The 24084-nt window shown below is 41.0% G+C and overlaps 2 protein-coding genes across 6 annotated transcripts in view; one reads left to right on the top strand and one right to left on the bottom strand.

The window, feature by feature from the left end:
• Positions 1 to 1740: 1740 nt before the first annotated feature.
• SLC39A6 (solute carrier family 39 member 6) lies at positions 1741 to 23024 on the bottom strand. Of its 2 annotated transcripts, none has more exons than XM_032310699.1 (10): positions 22912 to 23024; positions 19546 to 20283; positions 17871 to 18054; positions 16279 to 16448; positions 14845 to 15063; positions 9909 to 10014; positions 6995 to 7372; positions 5670 to 5750; positions 4375 to 4565; positions 1741 to 2983 (listed from the first exon to the last, which is right to left on the bottom strand). In XM_032310699.1, the coding sequence occupies exons 2-10, from the start codon at positions 20272 to 20274 to the stop codon at positions 2831 to 2833; spliced, it is 2211 nt and encodes a 736-aa protein (XP_032166590.1). In that variant the 5' UTR covers positions 20275 to 20283; positions 22912 to 23024; the 3' UTR covers positions 1741 to 2830. The 2 variants fall into 2 exon arrangements, with proteins under 2 accessions (XP_032166590.1, XP_032166591.1); XM_032310700.1 differs by having other exon boundaries at positions 2831 to 2983; positions 19546 to 19727; positions 22912 to 23005.
• Positions 23025 to 23772: 748 nt separating this feature from the next.
• Positions 23773 to 24084, top strand: part of ELP2 (elongator acetyltransferase complex subunit 2) — a 42121-nt gene continuing 41809 nt past the window's right edge. For all 4 annotated transcript variants that reach the window (XR_004278092.1, XM_032310697.1, XM_032310696.1 and 1 more), the window contains exon 1: positions 23773 to 23933. Coding sequence is in view for 3 of the 4 variants with exons in the window: in XM_032310697.1 (XP_032166588.1) it covers positions 23796 to 23933 (138 nt within the window). In the remaining variant the exon portion in view is untranslated. The remainder of the gene's footprint in view (positions 23934 to 24084) is intronic.

Raw genomic sequence — 24084 nt, 5'->3', positions numbered from 1 at the left:
CTGAGCCAAGAGTGGTTACGGCCCTCCATTGTTGACAAAGCTAGCGAGAATGTAGAGGAAGTCTTAGGGTCTGAGGTAAATGCCTTTCCCAGCATGGTTTTATTTCAAGATTACACTACCTTCAATTACCATGATGAATATTTTTTTTCTAATCCCAGAAACTATTGAAATATGCTAGATATTTATGTGCTGCTTGAAGTTTTGGTAAAACACAGCAAACAATGCCCGGGTTTGGAGGAGAAAGGGAAGAATTTTGATGTGATTATTTTAACAGTAATTGGCCTTTTTTTTTTTTTTTAAGATTCTATTCATTTATTTGACAGAGAAAGAGACAGCAGAGGGAGTGGGAGAGGGAGAAGCAGGCTTCCCACCAAGCAGGGAGCCCCTTGTGGGGCTTGAACCCAGGACCCATGACCTGGGACAAAGGCAGACACTTAATGATTGAGCCACCCAGGTGCCCCCAGCAGTAATTGACTTTCTATTTTTTCTTAGTAAATATCTTTTTCAGAAAATTAATCCATAAAGTTCTCAAGTATACATGATCTACTCTATTTTTAGGTCTTCTAAAGATTTTATTTGAGAGAGAGCACGAGCAAGGGAAGAGGGCAGGGCAGAGGGAGAGGGAGAAGCAGATTCCCCACCAAGCAGGGAGGCTGACCTGGCTCCAGCCCAGGACCCTGGGATCATGACCTGAGCCCAAGGCAGACGCCTAACTAACTGAGCCACCTATACACCTATCTCTGTCTTTTTCATTCAAGTTATCACTTGTGCATTTTTCTGTCAGTCTTTTAAGTTTTCTTTCCCCCTAGAGATCAGGTTTTGGTTCACATTCTACAGCTCCTGCATGTTCTTTTAATCTCTATTCTCCCCCATATGAAGCCATGGAAACTAACTCCTTAAACCTTCCATGTGTTCACTACAGAGTTTGACCTTGAGTGGGAACTATCTTTCCAGTTCACTCTGTTTTGTGGTTAGGCCCAGCACATCTTCCACCTTCAGAATCTGTGAAAAGTCAAGGCTGTGTTCCCCAATCTCAAGGAACATTTCCAGCTCTTCCAGAGCTTCCTCATCTTGCCCTGCTCTAGCAGCAGTAAGGAAGGTCTGTGGGCAGAATTCTGAAGCAGAGTAATCATTTGCTAGAGGAGATGCTTCATGTCATCCTCTGAGGCACCCTCAACCCTAGTCATTCTCTTGTTACCCATATCCATCCCTTTCACTAGGCTTGGGGAATAGAGATGATGGTTCAGTTGACTCTCAATAGGCTTTAAGTGGGGTCTAGGGTCTTGTCTATTTTATTATTATTTTTTAAAAATTCTCTTTAGAATGTAGGGCATCAGTGCTTTTTCTCAAGCTTAAGGCTCTGATTGTTATAAAAGAAAAATTAGGGGCGGCTTGGAACAAACTGTGGGTCAATATTTCTTAAACTATCTTTGTGGAAAAGAATTTAAAACTGAGTAATTGATGTAACTGATCAATAATATAAGTGAATTGATATACTATAGTCTGGATAGTACTTAAGAAAATCAGACATCTCAAATTCAGAGACAGAAAGTAGAATGGTGATTATAGGGGCTGTGGGAGAAAGAAGTGAGTTGTGGTTTAAAGCATATAGAGATCCAGTTCTGCAAGATGAAAAAGCTCTGGAGATCCATTGCATAACAATGTGAATATACTTAAAACTAATGAGCTGTATGCTTAAGTAGTTAGGATGGTGTTAAAAAAAAAAAAAAAAGTCGGATATCTGATATCAAGCTGACATGGGGAATTTATTTTGTAGAAAAGCAACATCTAGAGAATGCCACAGACAGCCCTAGTATGTCTAAAGTACTACATATAAAAATGATAATTGCTCATAATGACAACACTGAAGCACTGAAAGATACCAAAGTACTTTCTGAATTCAAGGAGTCAAATTACACTCAGTGTAGTTTTAATGCCCTTGCCCATCTCAAAGCTCTATTATGCTGTCATTTGGTAAACCAGATAACCAGAACATTCAATACCCAAGTTTTTGGCCATACATAGACTTACTCATATTCATCTGGTATAACTCCACACAAATATTTGAACATTCCAATTTCTTGGGTAAGGTATATATTGCTTGAATTCATTAAATATACTTAGACTTCTCTATTATACAAAGTTAAATGTACAACTAAATTAGTAAAAAGTGCTCACTGTGGTTTATTTTACTGACAAATATGTTATATGGTTTATTTTACTATGACAAATATGTTATGAAGGTACTCTACACTAGTATTGCCATTTTAATTTAAATTTTCTCTTCTATTTTGTAATGAGTTTTGTGACTTTTTTTGGGAAAGAAATCTGTGCCTTCTTAATTCTTACAGATTCTTTTTTTCTCTTTATTTCTTAGCTAAAACTCAGTACAAGCGTTATTGGTATCTCAGGCTTTCTGTGTATCCTTACTCCTAAATGCCAGCAGTTCTTCAGAGGCCTGACATCCAGCATGGGGCTTACTGTGTTAAATTAGGTTCTAGAAAAAGCATTAAAGACAATTTTCCTGAAATATACAGAATATGTCATGCCAAATCTCTTGTTTATACAATAAACTGGTAAAATTGGTAAATTGCACATATAGCTCATATTCCCAAAATAGAATAACTTAAATATTAAAACGTACCTTTGTGTTACCACCATAACTGACCTTATAAGCATAACAAATGGAAATACTCAATAAAAAAAAAATCACAAAATCCACTAACCGCAAAGGCTGCATATCACAGCTTACGAACTCTCATCTCCCTATGACCTATTTAAACTACAGACCGCAATATTTTTTCAAGCTACTCTAGCATTTACACCCTAATTAGAAATTTATACGAAACACAATTTTATGTTCAAATATGGAAATAAGCAACATAATTCCAAAGCCCAAAAGTATCCCAGCATTCTGTAAAAAGAAATATCCCCAGCGGCTACATCCATGGTCACTAGCATCATTGTGCAGCATCTCAGGTACCTTAAAGAAAAAACAAGAGCAACATTTAGGTTTTCAGAACCACGGATTCATTTTTAGAAGAATTTATGGGGCAGTAATACTAGCTTATATGTCGCTGGATATACTGAGCCAACTCCTTATTTTTATTTATTTATTTATTTATTTATTTAAAGATTTTATTTATTTGACAGAGATCACAAGTAGGCAGAGAGATGGGGGGGCGGGAAGCAGGCTCCCCGCTGAGCAGAGAGCCCGATGCGGGGCTCCATCCCAGGACCCTGAGACCATGACCCGAGCCATCGACAGAGGCTTAACCCACTGAGCCACCCAGGCGTCCCAACTGAGCCAACTCCTTAAAATGGGACCATATACATACTGACTCTAGCTAATGTATACAGCATTTCCCAGCAGCTTAATTCATAATGATTATTCACGGTATGCTCAACAAGTCAAAGTTTATATTGGTCCAGTTCACTCTACTATGAAACAAAGAACTATACTGATTATTCTCTTTTCATTACTGCCGGTAGCTGAACCAAACATAACATATGGCTTACCTAAGTTTAGAGATATGGAGACTTTATATAGAAAATAAAATTTTAGCAATCAGACTGGTTGGGATTGTTATGCCGACTTTGCTGACAAAACAAAGTGACTCCTTTGTCCATTAATAAGGAAATTATGAAAAAAAAAATAAGGAAATTATGAGCATTCTGAAGAAATTATGAGCATTCACAACATGTGGCTTGTGCTGGGTTTCTTTTCTGACAAATCTATACAAAGCTGAATGCCTGATTACTGAGATTCTACTCTCAAAAAGACATATCAGAAAGGGGTGGATATTTCTGTGTATCCTGACACACGTTAGGCAGGATAAGGTGTGCTTGCGAGCAGTAATCCAAAAAGATACACCCTAAAGAACCTGTATTTTCTATGCTCTCTTATAAAATACAGACTCACTTATTACTGTATTTATTCTAAAGCCTTTTAAATTAATTAATTAATTGATTAAAAAAGTAAGCTCTATGCCCACAGTGGAGCTAGAACTCACAATCCTGAGATCAAGAGTTGCATGCTCTACTGACTGAGTCAGTCAGGCACCTCCTAAACTAAAGCCTTTTTAAAAATGAGGTTTCATGGGGTGCCTGGTTAAGTTGGTTAAGCATCTGACTCTTGGGTTTGGCTAAGGTTGTGATCTCAGGGTCCTGGGATTGAGCCTGGATTGGCTCAGCACTCAAGTGTGGAGTCTGCTTGAGATTCTCTCTCTTTTTGCTCCTCCCCCCACCCTGGGATTCTTTCTCTCAAATCAATCAATCAATCAGTCAATCAATCTTACTATTTTTTTTAAAGAGGTTTCACTGAACATTCTATTTTGTTAGTCAACACTGTAATTAGACTTCTTAAAAACTTACCATATCAACCAGAGCAACATACATGAATAAGCCAGCAGTAAGTGCAAATATCCACATAGAAACATTTTCAGCATAATGACCAATAAAGATTCCTGTTGCCATTCCAAGATACGCCAGCATGGCTGACAAAGCATTATAAAGAACAGCTTGCTTAACAGTCATGCCAGCCTTTAGTAAAACAGCAAAATCACCTTTAACAGAAAACAAAAAAGGGAACAAAGAAAGGAAAGAAATCACTATTCAGACACATACCCAAGAAACTTTTTAATTTAAGAACTTCTCTAAATTTTTTTGAAGGAAAAAGAAAGCAGCTAAGGATTACCAGGGGTAACAAGTATTAGTGTAAATCACCCTAACACCTCTATAAATTAAGGTATTTTTTAATCCAAAGTTTTTCTTAAGGCTTTCACTCTGTCAATGAATGATAAATACCATGAATTTAAATTTGCGCTCTTGCACGGTCTTCAACAAGCTTATAATCGGGCACAAAGAAGAGGATTTCACTGATCATTTCACAGATGAAATGATCAGCAAATGATAAAGGCAATCTATAATTAAGAGCTTATGAGTCTAACGTTCTAGTTATAAAAGGATAAAAAGAGCAATGAAGATGGGAATAGCTAATAGAGGCTTCAGGGAATATGAAGGACCTAGAATGTGGAACATAAGCCAGATGTGGAGGATTATAAGCATCCGGCAGGCAGATGGGAGGCCTTCTGAATGGCAGAAAACATGCCAAGGAACAAAACTGAAAATGGCAGCACAGGTGTGTGCAAATATGTATCTACAAGAAGAAAAACAAGGGCATGAACTGGGATCCAGAACAACTCTGGAAAGGTTTTAAATCCTGGTGACAGAGGAGAAAAATATTCAAAAGACAATTCATCAACTTCCCTTTTCTTTAGCTCCAGTGAGAATCTCTTTGCCAATTTCTCTCTGTTAATGGAAGCTGACTTCTTTGAATCCTGTGGTCTTACTCATATTGCAGGTATGAAGATAATGATCACTGATGTCACCAGTATGCTGGTCCAGGAAGGCATGTGGTAGGGTAAGAGGATGAGAGAGGAGGCCCACAAATCTCTCTGGCAATGCCACAGAGGCAATTGTGTAATTATACTCATAGGGTCAGAGTACTGGCTGGAAACAAACTTATACTCAGTGAGAAAAGAAACCTAGCTAGGCTAGTAGAAGGCAGAGAAGTTACAAGGAAGCTTGCTGGAACTATCAATAGCAAATGCCAGTGACACTAGGACACTTCATCCCCTTGGAAAATACTGTTTATATGGCTCTCTTACCTAATTCATGAGGCAACTCGTGACAAAACACAGCAACAGAAGTACTCAAACCACTCGACAAACCTTCAGTAAAAGCAGCCCCTGGGTAAAAATCAATCAGAGAAAGTTTGGCTACATTGTTCTATGGGTGTTTTTTGTTTTTTGTTTTTTTTAAATCTTACCAGCATACAGCATGAGTGAAAGAAGTAAATGAGATTCGGGTCATGAAATAACAGAACTTTCCAGCTGCACTCTGCATATTCTCTACAAGTAACGTTAGGTTACATGCAATTAGGTTTAAATTTCCCAGTGGAGCATAAGCAGGTACAATTGAGAAGGGTAAGTTCCACTGTGCTTCAGAGTGATTAGAGGATCTTATCACAGACCTGAGATGTAATCGTTATCACGGAAAACATTTATGTAAAAAGTAAACTGATTTAAAATGTTTGGAAGAAAATGCAGCAGTCAAGAGTACAAACACATTTCACCGGCCTCAGAAAAATCCACTAGGTAATTAGATTTGTTCACATTCATTCTTTCACTGTCTAATGAGAAAAGTCTAAGACAAATAGCTCCCCCCATTTTAAAAACTAGCACTGTATACAACCGATCGCTTATAAAGTGTGACCGAGCATGTGCATCTCCTCCTTTGTTGCTTCTGCTGTGCACAGTACCCAGAGGAGGAAGCACACCAGGCTTCCAGGGAGCCAACTGTGCTCCTCTCTGCCTGGTTACAAAACAGCACTGCCTCCTTGGGCAAGGGGTTCACCCTGCCAGGCCTTAGCTGCCTAACCTGTAATTATTTCCACTGCTCCTTCCAGCACCAGGTCACTATAATTTTTAAGTATTCTATTATCTCTTGGTCATGATAGAACAAACAATTTAATAGCAAAATCTCTCTTAAATTTTTTTTTTAACTCAACTTATCAGATATGCTAGGATTCCTTCCGTATAAAAGATGATGGAAAAAAGTGTCTTGTACCTTAATATTGCTTATACTGCAGATAAGGGGGGGAACTCTAATGTAAAAACAAACAAACAAACAAACAAAACCCAACAAAAACATATACTCCATGCACGTTAAAGCTTGATTTTAAGATTCTACAAATTAAAACAATTTTTGAGAGTTACCACTTAGGTAACGGAGCAGGCAGTTTGCAGCACTTAATCTTATGTAACTTTTATTTAGTACTTCACTGTCAACATAGCTACAGAAGAAATAACATTCTGATGATCTTAGAAGTTATTAGCTTTATCAAAACGGCCCCAGACTTCATTAAAGGGGCCTGGTGGCGTCATGTGACTTTCAGAGTCAGCCAACAAGAAGCAAACATGCAGATGCGTACCAATTGCGAGGCCATCGCTGAAATTGTGCAGGCCGTCGCCCATGATGACCATCCAGGCCAATGTGGCGATGCCGGCGTCCTTGAGCTCCTCCCGAGAGTAGCGCTGACTGTGACTGTGGGGGTGGTGGTTTTGGTGGTGGTGGTGATGCAGAATATGATGGTAATCATGATGGTGGTGAATGAGATCGTCGGACTGGCCAAGCGTATCATGAAAATGTGAATGGCACTTATTCTTGCAGCCTCGGGGGACATATTCATTATAGACTTCCTGCGGATGGGCATGAGCTATCATGACCTCTTCTTCTTCCAGGATTGCTGGCTGTGGAGAATCAAAGTGGGAGGGCTCCTGTGAGTCCCCTCGTAAATAGCCTTCAGGTCCTAGGTGTAAACATAAGGGACATTGGGTCAAAGTCAGAAGGCTTTGTTAATGCGCGTATTCCAAACATTCCCCGACAAAGTCAAAAAAGATCTTAGAGCATGGCAAGCCTCTCACATACAGAATGAAGCAGAATACTGCTGATGCAAAACATCAACAGGTTTTAATGAATTTTAGAAATGAAATGGCCTCACAGATTAAGAACGGACTTTAAACTTCAATCTCCAATAACTAGCCCCAATATTCTCCCTTGATTTCTTATGCCTTACATTTTTTCTTTTTCAAGTTATTAATAAAATTCCATTTAATTAACATACAGTGTAATACCTGCCTCCTTACATTTTAAAAGATGTCTTTTTTCCCTGGTTAAAAAAGCAGCATATACTTACTTTAGAAAAACAGTTAAGAAAAATACTGAAAATTGGAAATAAAAAACATGCATAATCCTCTTGTCTAACTTCTTTTTTTAGGGTGAAGTTCAAGGAAAAACAAGCATTTGAAATACAGTGATCACCAAGGACAATTTATTTATTATCTACTTGTACAAAGAAAAGTAAATTTCAACAGTAAAGTTTTGTTTTTTCCCTTTGTCCTGTGCACGGATCACACTTTTCATGGGCACATTCCCAACACTGTGGTCCAGTTCCAGGGCAACAACTCCTTCTCACTGTTATACACCGCACTGGACTCCATGATGAAGAAGGAATAGACACAAGAAGAGCAAGAACATTTTATTTACTCTTTAGAGAAAAAACGAGGATAAAAAAACCAAGGTTGGGAAGGAAACCGTAGAGGTAGGCAGTAGCAACTAAGCAGATTTCTCCCTGGTTAGCTGGCAGCTATCTAGTGAGCACTTACTCTGGCCAGGTACTCTGCCGGGCACGGGGGACGGATGGGAGTGTGACAAAGTCTCTAACTTCAAGCACGTTCTGTTCTTTTTTTTTTTTTTTTTCTTAGGATTTTATTTATCCATTTGACAGAGAGAGAGAGAGAGATCACAAGCAGGCACACAGGCCCGCAGAGAGAGAGGGGGAAGCAGACTCCCCACCGAGCAGAGAGCCCGATGCGGGGCCCGATCCCAAGACCCTGAGACCATGACCTGAGCCGAAGGCAGAGGCTTTAACCCACTGAGCCACTCTGGCGCCTCTAGCACGTTCTGTTCTTGTGGGGCGACAGACACATTTAATAAGAAAACGTGTAAATAAGGTCCTATGAGGCACTGGGCAGCATGGAGAAAACCAGAAAAGGGTAATGGGAAGGACAGTAACTGGGAGACATTTGTCTTTGCGTGATCAGGTAAGGCCTCTGAGTCTAACTGATGGGGCAGGAATTTGTGTGAAGATCCGACAGGAGGCTTCCGAGCAGGAACAATAGTGAATGCAAGGCTTGGAGATAAACTTGGTGTGCTCATGGAATGAAAAGAAGGGCAGTGAGATTGGACACAACGAACAATGGGACAGACTGGAGAGCAGGGTCAGACCATGAGGGTCATGGCGAGGAGTCTGGTTTAAAATTTTCATCTTATCTCATTTCATCCAATAAGAAATGGCAAGCTAACAGTCCAGTTACAGGAAAAACAGTAACTTCAAAGCGGGGCATCACGGCAGGCAGCACACCGCATTACTGGAGAGGATATAATACCACATTGTGGTACTTCTGCCCCGAGTGATCAATCTAGTCCTAAAAAAGTTTAGAAACAGCCCAAATGAGGGGCAACTAGATGCAGTATTTGATCCTGGGCTATGCTCTGGACCAACGTTTTCTTCTGATGGAGGGAAAATATAAAGGAGTCATTAAGACAACTGGAAAAACATAAGTGAGGTCTAGAGACTAGTAATGACATGGTATCACATTAATTTCCTGATTTCAGTAACTGAACCATGGTTATATAAGACAATGTCCTTTTTCTAAGGAAACATATAGGGAGCATGTGGGGATACAGAGACATCTCGTCTGTAATTTACTTTCAAATGGCTTAGCAAAACAGTGTGTGTATGTGTACTCAGAGAGAAACAGAATGATAAGGGCGGGTAAAATATGGGGGCTGTATGAAAGATACAGAAATTCTCTGTATTACTTTTTTTTTTTTTTTAAAGATTTTATTTATTTACTTGACACAGAGAGAGAGAGAGAGAGAGAACAAGTTGGGGGAGCAGCAGGAGGAGGAAGTGGGAGAAGCAGGCTCCCCACTGAGCAAGGAGCCTGATGCAGGGCTTGATCCTAGGACCCTGGGATCATGACCTGAGCCGAAGGCAGACGCCTAACTGTATGAGCCCCCCAGGCGCCCCTCTTTGCAATACTTTGTATCATCTGTATGTCTGAATTCCTTCAAAATAAAAAATTAGAGGAAGAAATGTAAATATAATATAAACAGCTTACTCACTGGCAATTAAAAAGAAAAGGCATTAAATATTTCAAAAGTAAAAACAAAATAAAATAGACAAAGGGACAAGGTCCCCTCTGTCCCAGAGAGTCCAAGCTGCCTGCAAATCACAGTGCAGTAAACTCCCATCAGACCTCAGATTTGTTAAGACTTACGATCATCTGCGTCTACTTTCTCCTCATTTGTTGAAAGTTGAGATTCATACTTGGACAGCTGCTTCTTAATCTCCACATCATCATCAGTTTCAGGTTTTTTCTGATTCTAAAATGGTAAGAGAAAGCAGCACTTTAAAACCATTGAAGTGCTTCTGTGTACAATTATAAACAAACAGTTAAGCGGATGACCCAGGGAAGACAACAGAGTAAGGGACCTTTATTGGGATTGGGATAAAAGTCCTCCAAGGGCCGGCAGGGCCTATAGTTAATTTACACAGCACCTAGCCGTGTGTTTTAGGCACAACAGCTGCTCAGGATGGTGAAGCATCAAGGCTTCAGTAATAAGAAATGTTGCAAAATCACATATCCATCTTTCTCAATGTCCCCTAGGTCATCTACTTTAAGTGTGCTCTGGGGAGCCTGTTAGAAATGAACAATCTTGGGCCACACCCAGACCTAATGAATCAGCACAGGGATTTTAACTAGAGGCCTGAATGATTCATACATATATTAAACAGAACTATGCCTCAGGTTATCAATTTTAGAACCAACTGGAGACATATTTTCCAGCATTTAGTGATCTGCTAACCAACTGCTTGGTTCTCTCCAACCCTCTTTTGGACACCGAAACCCCATACTTCCCAGACTTTTTATAACCTAAAACTATACTGTGACACTGATTAGGTGTTTGCTATTAAAACTAAAATACTTTTCCTATAATAAAACACCATTACCAAGCTTCCTTTTTTTTTTTTTCTAAAACAAATCTCTTATTAGTTAGCCTCGAATTTATCACTAGGTTTTTTAACCACCTCAATACCATGCTTGACTATTATCCTTATCTTTGAGCCCAAGCAGAAAGGTCACCATTTGAACAATGGCGCAGTGTGTGATTTACTTACGTAAATCATTCATTACTTTACTTTGCTTACTTGCGTAAAAGCAATACTTTACTTATATACGTTTCCTATGTAGAAAAGAATACTCAAAATTACTGAAAATGGTCCCACAAATAATAGATTTCTTATCTGCAGTCCTTTTGAGTATGACTTAAACAATCACCACTGGGCCCGAGATTTCATTCTTGCTCTGATAACATGTAAACCATCCGTACATTCCTAGACTATAGAGTTTTTAAAGGCAAGCACACAAACCCATCTTTATACCGACCCCCAGCTTAGTACCTTTAAAGGAGAAAGTACTTCAATGTTTGTGACAATAAATGAATTCAGGATGTTTTATATCAGTTCAGTTAATGCTTTCTTTCCTGCTGGGCAATGACTCTCCAGAGAATTTACAGATTAACCAGTTCTTTCATTCTGTAAGTATCAGGACCTATAATGTTCCCTATGCTGTATGCTGGCAATACAACATAAAGCAAGATACACATGGTCTCTATTTTCATGGAGCTTATCATCCATAGGGAGGGAGGCTTTACAGATAAAATGATTAAACAATTCTTTGATTGCAATTTTTCATGTTTTACAAAGGGAAAACACATAATGCTATGAGTGTATAATAAGACCTAACTAAGTCCCAGGGCAGGTTTCCTTGAGAAGGTGATCCTTACACCAAGACCTAAGATAAGCAGAGGTTTGTGGGGGAACTGTAGGCTGGGAATAGAGGTGGATTCCACGTAGGGAGAACAGCATGTGGGAGGGTCTTAAAACAGAAAGAGGCCAATCCCATCCCAGAAATGAAAGCAGTGCAAGGTGGTCAGAGATAGGGGGCTAACGGCTGGGTGGCAGAAGGAGACCCAGACAATGCAAACCAAGTTAAAAGTGTGGACTATGTCCTACAAATATAGAGAAGTCACTGAAGGAAGGATTATAAATGGCGGTGTACAGCTTCATCAGATTTCCATTGAAACAAATCACTTTGTTCTGTTCTGGACTGGGAGAAGGAAACAATAAAATACTGTAGACAGGCCAGTTAAGAAGTGGATGCTGTCAGGTGGGAGAAAAGCATGGCTTAGACTAGAATGATAGCAAGGAAGAGGGAGAGAAATGGAAAAGTTCCGGATGTATTCACTAAAACTAGCCTAGATACGAGGATAAGGGAGATGTCATAGATGACCTGCAGGTCCGCAACGTGACCTTCACTGGTAGAAACAGCCTTCACTGGTAGAAAAAAGCTTTTGAGGTTGAACTTATTATAAAGGTCCAACTATATATAATCAAGTATGAGATGTAACCTCTTACATCTGAGGTGTATTTAAATTTGAATATTGATTTCAAATTGACAGATATCATATGATATATGCAATCTCCTAAGGATGCAAAATGGATATCTTCAGGAAAATCCTAGGTCCTGTTATAAGGCTGAAAAAATTCTAAACACTCACTGTATATGGAAGAACTTTTTTTTTTTAAGATTTTATTTATTTATTTGACAGAGAGAGAGATCACAAGTAGGCAGAGCAGCAGGCAGAGAGAGAGGGAAGCAGGCTCCCCGTTGAGCAGAGAGCCCAATGCAAGGCTCAATCCCAGAACCCTGAGATCATGACCTGAGCCGAAGGCAGAGGCTTAATCCACTGAGCCACCCAGGTGCCCCTGTTTTGTTTTGTTTTGAGAGAACAAATGTAATTTAAAACTGTTAAATGAGTAACTCTAAGATCTGGACACCTTTAACAAAAGATAAACTCAATGTATTCTGAAAGGGAAGAGAACAACTAACATTTGCAAAACTCCTGTGGGAAGTCTGTGTAGAAATTATGCTTGCTTGCCATTTAAAGTTTCTTGTACGTTCAACAAATGTTTGTTAACTATCTATCATGCCAGATGCTATTCTAGGCATTGGAGATGTGGCAAAGGTCCTACCTCTTCAGAGCTTTTATTCCAGTAGAAACTATTTTAGAAAAGAGATCATTAAACTTCTTTGACTATAAGCCATAGTAAAACACGTCATACACTGTATATTACCACTGCCTTTAAAAACATTGGTCATGACACAAGATTGATTTCACAACTGAGTTAAAAATTGTTCTGTGTTAAATCACAGGGAGCCTACTTCTTAACAGTCCCATGTTAAAGAGTACCAGATTAAAGAAAAGCTATCTATAGGTAAAATTTAAAAACTAAATTGAAATTAGAATGTTAGAAATGATGGCATGTGAACTAGAGACATAGTAAAACAAACAAACCTCCAAACCTCCCCCTGAAACTAATGTAAGGTCATTTGTTTTTTTAGGGAAAGAATTCCAGGGAATGTCAGCAAGTAGGATATATCCTCCAGTCAGTCCAAGTGAAGCACCTGGGACAATGGGAACATGGAAGAGGACTCCTGGATGAGGAGTGAATAAGCTATTCTCATTCCACTTCTTTCCTCTAGCTTTAGGTCCAGTAAAGAGAAGGTTCACAATTTGTAACTTGAGGTCTTAGTGAAGGACAAATCTCTAAGGGCAAATGTTCACAGAAGGGAGAAGGAGGCAACTTTCCTGTTCACACACGCACTTGCTTCCCACAGTGAGCTCTGCGCTCAGCAAGAAACAACTGCGTTTGTTTTCCAACCTCTTCATGCCAGTTAGGCTTGTTATAGTAATTGCACAATTTAATGACACATAACTCAAACTGTGAAATGATGGTGAGAATAGTTACTTCTATGAAAACTTAAGCTGAATGCTTTTATAAGATTCAAAAGCAAGTTGTTAAAAAAAAAAAAAAAGACTATCAAGTTATGTAAAGCAACCATTGCATAAAATTTACAAAACCTAGATTCTACTCTCGTATAGCTTTCCAAGTGTGTAACCTCTTCTTCACTTGAGAGAAACCAAAATTGGAGACTGTAGGTGAAGGAGCATGGCTACAGAAAAAATTATCAAACTTCTGACTCAAAGAAAACCTTGGTCAACAACAAATGACCAGAATATGAATGTACACGCAGTTTAAGTTAAATTAAAATGTCTAAGATGTGTATATGTCCTTTTTAAGAGTTTCCATCAGGACAGTCCTTTGACTGACTTGCCTGGTCACAACAGTTTAAGAGGTGACAGATAACCATAGTTAATTTTTCTTTTTTTTTTTTTAAACCAGAAATAAAGAGCCTATGGTTTTGCTTCATACTATTTTCTGGTGGCAATTTGTAAAGGACAAGAGTATGAAAGTCACAAACCCTCTGAAACATGGAGAATATTCAGCTACAGGGTGAATAATTAAAGTTAATGAGAACAGTTAATCCTAACTACCAAAAAATACTGACAGTGTGACCATAATGCTTCTTTAAAAAACAAAGCATGTAGGGGTGCCTGGGTGGCTCAGTGGGTTAAAGCCTCTGCCTTTGGCCCAGGTCATGATCCCAGGATTGGGCTCTCTGCTCAGTGCAGAGCCTGCTTCTCTCTCTCTCTCTCTGCCTGCCTCTCTGCCTACTTGTGTTCTCTGTCAAATAAATAAATAAAATCTTTAAAAAAACAAAAAAACCAAAGCATGTAGGGATGTCTAGATGGCTCTGTTGGTTAAATGTCCGACTCTCAATCTCAGCTCAGGTCTTGATCTCAGCATGGAGCCCATTTAAGAAAAAACAAAAAAACCAACAAAAAACCCACACAAACCAACAAACACAACACTTTACTGAGGTATGACTGACAATGAAGAAGGCGTCCATATTTAACAAACACACATCAATGAATTTGGGTGTATATACCCAAGAAACTGTTGCCACCATCAAGGCTGTAATCATGATGCTTCAGATCTTCAAGACTCTGCTTGTGCCTTGTTTGGTTTTACACAAATGTTGAACCTCTGCCATTTTTACCCTCTCAGGAGTCTGAAGGAAATACTGAAAACAGAGAACTCCAGGGTTATGCCTCTGGAAAGAAAAAGTATTTCAGGGTACTGAAACTCTCTTGAATGAAGATCATACCTGCTGGAAAAGCTCAGCTAACAGTCTAGTTAGAATCCTACTCAAAAATGTCTAGTAAGTAAACAGTACTTTTCCTTACCTTTTTCTTCTTATCTTTAAATTGCTTGATCAATGTGAGTACATGTTCAACAAGAAACATGAAATACAAGCCCCCCAGGGCTGTCAGACCCTTCCATGTGGAATCAAAATAGGTACTTTCTTCTATGTTTTGAGAAGACAGATGACTGAAAAGTGGCCCTCTCTTCATTTCCATTGCAGATTCTTCATGGCTGTGACTATGGTGGTGACTTGCATGAGACTACAGGAAAAACAGTATGTATTTTATGAATTCATTAGTTTCATACATGTCAGAAAACTTGGCTAAGACAGTAAGGCCAAATATGGAAACCATTTAGAATTAGGCAATTAAGGGGCTATGTCAGAGCTGAGGGGGAAGTTTAATACATCAAAATGACCCACAGGCTACTAGTGAGCTAGAGCTTAATGTATAATGTGCTAAGGCACTTAAGAGTGTGCATTGGTTTAGCGTGATGACAGATGCATTCCCTGACTCTCATATAGGTAGCAGGTATTTTCAATGTTGAACAAGTTACCATGGCCACAAATGACAGGGAATTCCCAGACTCAAGAGGCATACAGGGTGTTCTATTTGTACTCCACACTGAAAAAGCCCACGCCAGTCCCTTTGCTGTGTTTACAAGAAGCCTAGTGTGTGTCACCGGCCCCGGCAGATATCTGAGATCAGGTGATATGCTCCAGCAGTCTGCAGCAGGCATTGGCCCTCGGGCATGGTAGGGAACCGAGTGTGCAGCTCATCAACAGAGGGGAGTTGGGGGTGGTCACAGGGTACACCCTACACACAGGCTGCGTGGTGAACATCTGCCATCTGGGGACGGGGAGCTCAGCACAGCAAAAACAGTTTTTCACTACAGGATGGAACATGACGGGCTATGTAGAGAGCTCTCATAAGGATTTTTTCCCTACTGACCTGTAAACCTTTAAGGGAAGCTTAAAGGATGAGATCCAAATACTTAACTTTTTAATGGAGCTATTAAGTAAACTCTATTCAACTTACTTAAGAATTTACTTGTGTCAATGAGTGTGAATCTCTAATTATACACATAAATTCAACTCCAAAGGAAAACTTGTTTCTTGAGTACATACAGAATCAGTTTTTATTTCTGTAGCAATTACACTAATGTATCTGTCACAGTAATAATATCTGGGCAGAATCTATCTCCTTTTATTAACTGGGTCCAAAAAGTTAAATTAGTCTGTATTTAGTAAATTTCATTAAAGAGAAAAGCAAAAAACAAACCACGAACATATACTAAGATCTAGTATGTAAATGCAAATTTCAGTCACCTAATATATTTTAGAATCAACTCCTCTAAACCAAATTTCTAACCTCTTAAATATATCAAACAAAGAATTCTAGTACAAACCAAAAATATATTAATCTTTTCACTGTTGAATAATAAAATACACTGATAGGGCAAATGTCTGTACTTACATGTGGAAGGAGGTGTAAGAAAGCATCACCACTTAATGTCCCAACGGCCAGCGCCACAAGGAAACTTAGGAGAAATTTGAAGAACACCCGATTCATGAGAGGCACTAAGATAACGCCGAGCAAAGATAGAAAACTGATGATGGAAATAGCTATAAAGCCACCAACCCAGGCTGTCAAATGAACACAGCAAAGGAAAAATTATACAATTGATGAACTTTAACAGAGTAGCATAAAGCAACTTGCAAAGCAAGTTGCATTTCTTAAGCTAAAGAAATACAAACTTAGTGGAAGAGGGCTGTGGTAACAGAATAATAACTGAGAAATCTGTTTCTGGTGCAAATGAACAATCTGACTGAACCCTCCTGGGAAAGAGCAGAAGCCTGGTGGAAAGTTCTTCAGATGGGGGTCAAAGGGAGAAAATGGTTACCAATGACAAATTCTAGATCACTTGGACCTGAGCTTTTGGACTCCCATACACAGCTAAATTATGAAAGAGAGGAGTTAAAAAAAAAAAAACAAGAGGGGTGCCTGGGTGGCTCAGTGGGTTAAGCCTCTGCCTTCAGCTCAAGTCATGATCCCAGGGTCCTGGAATTGAGCACCACATGGGGCTCTCTCCTCAGCAGGGAGCCTGCTTCCCTCTCTTTCTCTCTGCCTGCCTTTCTGCCTACTTGTGATCTCTGTCTGTCAAATAAATAAAATCTTTTTTTTTTTTTTAAGATTTTATTTATTTATTTGACAGAGAGAGATCACAAGTAGGCAGAGAGAGAGAGAGAGGAGGAAGCAGGCTCCCTGCTGAGCAGAGAGCCTGATGCGGGGCTCGATCCAGGACCCTGAGATCATGACCTGAGCCGAAGGCAGCGGCTTAACCAACTGAGCCACCCAGGCGCCCCAAATAAATAAAATCTTAAAAAAAAGAAGAAGAAAAAAGGGACGCCTGGGTGGCTCAGCTGGTTAAGCGGCTGCCTTCGGCTCAGGTCATGATCCCAGCGTCCTGGGATCGAGTCCCGCATCAGGCTCCTTGCTCAGCCGGGAGCCTGCTTCTCCCTCTGCCTCTGCTTACCACTCTGTCTGCTTGTGCTCATTCTCGCTCCTCTCTCTCTGACAAATAAATAAATAAAATCTTTAAAAAAAAAAAAAAGAAGAAAAAAGAAATACAAAAAGAATCTGGGAATTCAATGATTTCTTCAGTAAACAAGGGAATTATTTATCTACCATAGTTTTGAGCAACGCAGGTTCTACACTACAGCAGAACTGATCCTGGTTTCATTTATTAATAAGAACCAGATTTAGGCTCTTAAACAGCAGATATTAACTGACCTTCTGAAACAGTGTGACAACATAAAAAGCCCAAATTTAAGATGCCCCTAATTTCCTGTAGGATGATCTCAGCTACATAGCTGCTTTATTTTTTTATTATTATTTTTTTTCTTAAGGCAAGGCTAACCAGCTTGCTTTCTTCACTTTCAAGGCAGAGAACAATTAAGATACTTAGGATTATGCTGGAAAATGAATAGGTTGATATAAATGTAAGAAAAAGTGTAACATAAATGTATCTACTTGAAATTATTTTTGCATAAAAAAGATGACTCTACCTATTTGTAAAGAATAGGTCTTTGGAGGGATTTCAGCTTTCTTTTCACTTCTTGTATGAATCAGACATGATCTAGCATCAATTTGATTGATGATGGCTGGGCAGAGATAGTTGAACTCCGTTGCATTCAGCAGAACCTGGATGCCCATGCCGTGAGATGTAAGCAACTTTGACGCATTGAAACACTGCAGGAAACAAAGCAGTGAAAATCACCAAAAAGCCTTCTCATTACACAATCCAAAAAAGTTTTCTGATGATACAACACCCTTTCCATACTGAAGCTACTTCTTTATTTTTTCAAGTTAATGCATTAAAACCAACTTGTGTCTTGAGTACTTTGGAACTTGCCTCAAGCTCCCTGGAGATGCTATGTCACAATGGGGATATCCTACCTCTTTTGCCTATTTTTTTTCTCAGGAGAAGGAGCTCAATCACTAGTAATCCAGAGAAAGCCCTCAGCGGAACAACCTTGAGGATAAATGGACATTCACAAGCCTGTTAACTCATTGTATAAACCTATTAAGGAAATGAGCTTTAATTTTGAGATGGAGTTCATTAGAGATTGAGAAATATGGTGCTTTAGTAGTAATGCTACCCTACGTGGCCTAAACAAGCCCAAGACACGTCACTCTTCCTGCAATGACTGTACTTGCAAAACTTAGCTCAGTTCTGTCTATTCACCTGGCAAAAGCTCTACAACGAGAGAATATTAAATTATGTAAATTACTCTTGCAGAGGGCAAGGCTGGTTAATAAAACAAACTTGTACCAGCAGGCAGCTGTTTCAACAACTTAATTAGATGACAAGCTTAGTTTGAAGAGAATCCCCTCTAGGTAATCTAAGCTCCCCTTCTCTCACAAAAAAATTGGCAGTAGCACCTGTTTCTCATCTTCTGTAAAGTTACTTTAAATTCCCATAGTTCTTGGCCAATACTATTCAGGACAAACTTTAGGACCAGTGTCGCTATGGGAATGAACATTAGGATTATTCTGGAATTGGTACAGTCATAGGATGACTTGAATGAAGTACTCTTTAAGGTTTGCATATTAATGCATACCAACTAATTCCTTGCCTTGGACATTTCTCAGCCAAGGAAAATTGTACAGTCTGGAAGTCAAGTTTAGGAAAAACACATGACTTTAGAACCTCAGTTCCCAGATTTTTCTATTGTCCAGCACATGGTTCTTGGGAGCTGCTCCAGTTTCAGCACTCCACAAGTCACTGAGATCCCTCTTCCAAGAAGGTAACACTATTGTTCTTCTTGCCTTCTATTGTGCCTTCAACCACACCTTTCCCTAAAACATGGATTCTAACGCCTGCTTTTCCCACCTCTCATTCTCTACTTTTCATTAACAATATTCACCTTTTAAAGACTTTATCCAAAAATAACCTTGATTACTGCTTTTCATACTCATTTTAAATTCCATATTAGAAAACAGTTGTAGCTGCCAGCACCATTTTATAAAAAAAATTACCCTCCAAGTTTTCTATCAGTAATGTTTATGACACAGTAGGGACAAAGGCCTTTGGGTTTTGATGGATGCCTGGATGAAAAGGTAGAAATTCGCTCTCCAAAAACCTCATCATTTTATTTTTACTTTATACTCCTTGCAAGTAGAGATAGAATGGCAATGACAGGACAAACAAGCAGGCATAATGAAAAGCATTCATCTTACCTCCTGAGTATGTTCATTTGTGTTTCTGGAATACATAAAGCCTTTTCTGGGCTCGCTCACAGATTCATTTGTTTTCCTACTGGCCAGCCGGCTCACCCGGTTTTTTTCTGTGATACTGGGTGGAGTGGAACTGCTCACATCTTTGGGGAAAGGTCTTCCGGGTTTTGGAGTGTCTATTGTCTCTAGAAAGTGAGTTCCGACTTCAGAGACAGCATTATACATAGTTGAGGTCACTTCACTAGCAGTAACACCATCCTTGATTAAAACAGTCCTTTTACCATTGGTATGTTCAGATCGGTGAGATCCTTTCCCCTGGCTGTTTCTGGGATCCTTACCCGAACTATCAGACTCACGGTCTGGGCAAAGACCTTTCCGATTGTTTTTATTGGAAGCAGCGTGATTACGGTGAGAGTGGTGATCATGGTCAGAGTGATGGTCGTGGTCATGGTGTATATGGATTTTTTTAACCTTATCTATGCCTATATTCTGAAGCAGTTTTCTGAACCCTTCAACTGACAAGGAATTATTTTCTCCATAGCGATGGAAAAGCTGCTGTAGATGATGTCGCCGTGTGGTAACTGCCAAGTCAACGTTAATGCCAGATTCCCAATTTGTAATAATTTTCTCAGTGGTCTGAGGGAAAGCAGTTGCTGGTTCTAGTTCATGAAGGGGATTTGTGACTGACAGGGTGAAGGTCAGAATCAAGATTACAGATAAATTCCTCGCCATTGCACCTTCCTAGAGAAGACAGAAAAAAAAAATTCTTGCCTTCGCTTTTAAAACAATTTGAATTAAGAAATCTCATGCTGAAAATTGGTATCAAGTAATCAAGGTTTATAGAACACCATTTAGTGTGCCTGACTGGTGTACTGCTACCTACTGTGAAAACATAAAAGAACTACATATATGTATATATGTATATATCTATATATACACATATATATGTATATATCTATATCTATATCTATAGATATATATAAAGGAAATAGAAAGAATCCTAGGCTCTACCCCTGAATTGGTAAAACACTTGAAACAACTGGAGAACAACTGAGTGCTGAGACCATAATTAGCACTGCAAAAGCAATAGTAACTCAGAAATTGGAGATTCATGTGGTCACAGCCATAGCTGGCAACTTCTTATTACTGCTTCTGTGGACCCTCAAAAGGGAGGGCCTGGTAAGAACAAATATTCGAAACAATACCCCATTATCCCCACTATCATCATTATTTCACAGAATAATATTTTAACGTTAAAAAAAAAAGTAGAAATGACAATCTCAAAATAATTCACATTTAAAACTTTTTCTTGGGGCGCCTGGGTGGCTCAGTGGTTTGGGCTGCTGCCTTCGGCTCGGGTCATGATCTCAGGGTCCTGGGATCGAGCCCCGCATCGGGCTCTCTGCTCCACAGGAAGCCTGCTTCCCTCTCTCTCTCTCTCTCTCTCTGCCTGCCTCTCTGCCTGCTTGTGATCTCTGTCTGTCAAATAAATAATAAATAAAATCTTTAAAAAAAAAAAAAACACTTTTTCTTAAATACATACAAATCAATTTAAAACTTCTTTCCCCCAATCCCACTCCTCAAAGGTACCTAGTGTTGCCAGTTTCTTGTATTATCCCTTAGGATGGTTTCTATCCATACTCAAATAGATGTGTCTTTTTTCCTTTATACAAACAGGATCTTTTTTCCCCACTCAACAAATGACACCTTTCTGTGTTGGTACATATAGATTGATCTCATTCTCTTGAGTGACTGCAAAATAATACCTCTTCAAATAAACTTCAGAAAAAGGGTATCATTCTTATATGGCTATAAAACAGTGAAAATTTTATCATAGACTATCATCATTCATCCACACAATAGTATTTGGACCCAAAGGCCCACACTCCAAACAGAATAATCATGTTGAGCTTTAGGGCACCTAGCTGGCTTAGTCAGTGGAGCTTATGGCTCTTGAACTTGTAGATTTGAGCCCCATGCTGGCTGTAGAGATTACTGTGAAATAAAATCTGAAAAATGTAAAAAATAAATAAAACAAAGAGCTCATTTTTAATTTATATATAGATATATAGATAAGTATCTAGATATATAGATAAGTATCTAGATATATAGATAAGTATCTAGATATAAATTAAAAATGAGCTCTTTGGGGCGCCTGGGTGGCTCAGTGGGTTAAGCCGCTGCCTTCGGCTCGGGTCATGATCTCGGGGTCCTGGGATCGAGTCCCGCATCGGGCTCTCTGCTCAGCAGGGAGCCTGCTTCCTCCTCTCTCTCTCTCTGCCTCTCTGCCTACTTGTGATCTCTCTCTGTCAAATAAATAAAATAAAATCTTTAAAAAAAAAAAAAATGAGCTCTTTGTTTTATTTATTTATTTTTTACGTTTTTTACATTTTTCAGATAGATATAGATATTTATAGATATCTATATATAAATTAAAAATGAGCTCTTTGTTTTATTTATTTTTTAAATATATAGATATAGGTATCTATATCTATATCTATATATCTATATATCTATCTCAAGTTGCGCCTTGAAAAGAAGAACTCAGCTAAACAAGGGAAGGTATAGTCCGGAGAAGCAGATGGACAGACATCTCAGGACCCAGCAGACGTCCATCATCAGTGATGGATGGTGATTGTTATCTGCCTTCAGCCAAAGCGGCTAGGGCTGGGTTCCGGAGATAAGAGACCGAGGACGGGGCAACCTAGCTCTACCACCTTCAGCTGTTTCCTGCACCAGGAAAAGCTGGTAAGATACATATTTGACGGATGACTGAAGAAACCACATGAACGAATGTCTGCGCGGGTGCCCCATAACTGCCATTTGTTTGTTGCACACTGCCGCTTATTCTACTGGGAGCCGTGGAAAATGGAAGTAACTACCATAGGGCTAGACTCCTAAAAGAAGAATCTTCAGAGCCTGAAGTTTTGGAAATTCAGTTAATATACAAAAGTGAAAGATAAATCATTCGCAGGATGGGGAGCGGGGTGGGTGGGGACACGCACAGACGGATGGCTCAGTGGGCAGCTGCATGCCTTTCTCCAGGGAGGATGCTTAGGGCAGTCGCGGACCGGCCGGCGGATTTTCCCTGCAAATCAACGTGTGTGGAAGAATAAAGAAAGCCGAAGGACAAGGGTCTGGAAAAAGGGGCGAGTGCAGAAAATGGGAAAGAGGACACAAAACTGCTTCTTATTTTTAAACACCACAGTACCTTCTTCGAATACGATATGAACAGGACGAACTGTTTCGTCCTAAAGTCCTTCGCTGCACCCCGAAGCCCAACTATGCACCCGAAACTGGGAAAGTCCGGCCTCCACGGCCCGCGAGGCTCCCCTCTCAGCTGTCCCCTCCCGGACCTGCGGGACTCACCTCTTCGCGGCCTCGCCGTCCCGCTGCCCGGCCCCTCGCGCCGCTTCAGTTCCCGCGGGCGGTCCGGAGGGTTCGGAACCGGTCCGTGCTTCTCTCTGAAAAACCTCTACAGGGCACGGAGAAGGGGCGGTCTCATCTGCCCGGCTGCCCCTCGGGCCGCGGTACAGCCGCCCAGCCACCGGGAAGCCGCGCCCCACGCGCCTCGCCTCCCGGGAGCAGGAGGACAATTACTAATTACCGCCGCGCGCAGCGCGCCGCCGCGAACCACCGCCTCCGCCGGCCATGACTTCAGGGCATGCGCAGTGCGACCCGGAACCCCGTCCCGGTCGGGCGGATCCGCGTGTCCGCCTGTTCGCCGGCGCCACGGGGCTCGCTGGAGCGGGAGGGGCAAAGGCGCGGGCAGAGTGGGCTGTGAGCCCCGACACCGGCAAGCTGGAAGCCCTTTCCTCGAGCCCTTCCGCAGCCCTGCGCCTCTCTGAGGCCCGAGACGCGCTCTCTAGGCCCCGCGGCCAGCCCCATCCGCTAGCTGGGGCCCTGGCCGTGAGGGGCAGCGGGACGTTCCTGACAAGCACACGAGCCTCGGGTCTTTGTGGAAGGTCCTGGGCCACTCCAGTAGGGCCTTCGTTCCTGGGACGGAGGCTGTGCTTCTGCGCTGGGCCACCATCCATAAGAGAGCTGATAGCTGCACTCAAGCACCGAGGGACCACTCGCGCCAGGAGAGGGGGCGGGCCCGGCGGGGCGGGGGCGTAGCCGCCTCCGGCCCGCCCTCGGCCGCCTCAGAAACGCGGTGCGGATAAGGCCAGCTGGAGAGGCGAGCGCGGGAGTAGTTCCGCTCCGAGGGCGGAAGTGCGCGCCCAGGTATCCCCCGTGGCTCAGCCAGCAACATGGTAGCGCCGCTGCTGGAAATAACTCACGTGTTTTGCTGCCCAAACCGGGTGCGGGGAGCCCTGAGCTGGAGCTCCGGGTCCGGAGGACTTTTGGCCTTCGGCACGTCCTGCTCCGTGGTGCTGTATGACCCTCAGGTAAGAGAAGTGGCCGGACGCCCGTTTCCATGTTCTTGGGGGCGGGGGCCGAATCCTCTGCGTGCGCTCGGGGCGGACTGTAGACGGCGCAGCGGCGGGGACGGTGGGTGGGTGAGGAGTCTCCCTTGGGCGCGGGACTCCTCGTCTTCTC

This window comes from Mustela erminea, chromosome 13, assembly GCF_009829155.1.
Source record: "Mustela erminea isolate mMusErm1 chromosome 13, mMusErm1.Pri, whole genome shotgun sequence".
NCBI lineage: Eukaryota > Metazoa > Chordata > Mammalia > Carnivora > Mustelidae > Mustela > Mustela erminea.
This window is presented reverse-complemented; position numbering and strand designations above follow the sequence as displayed.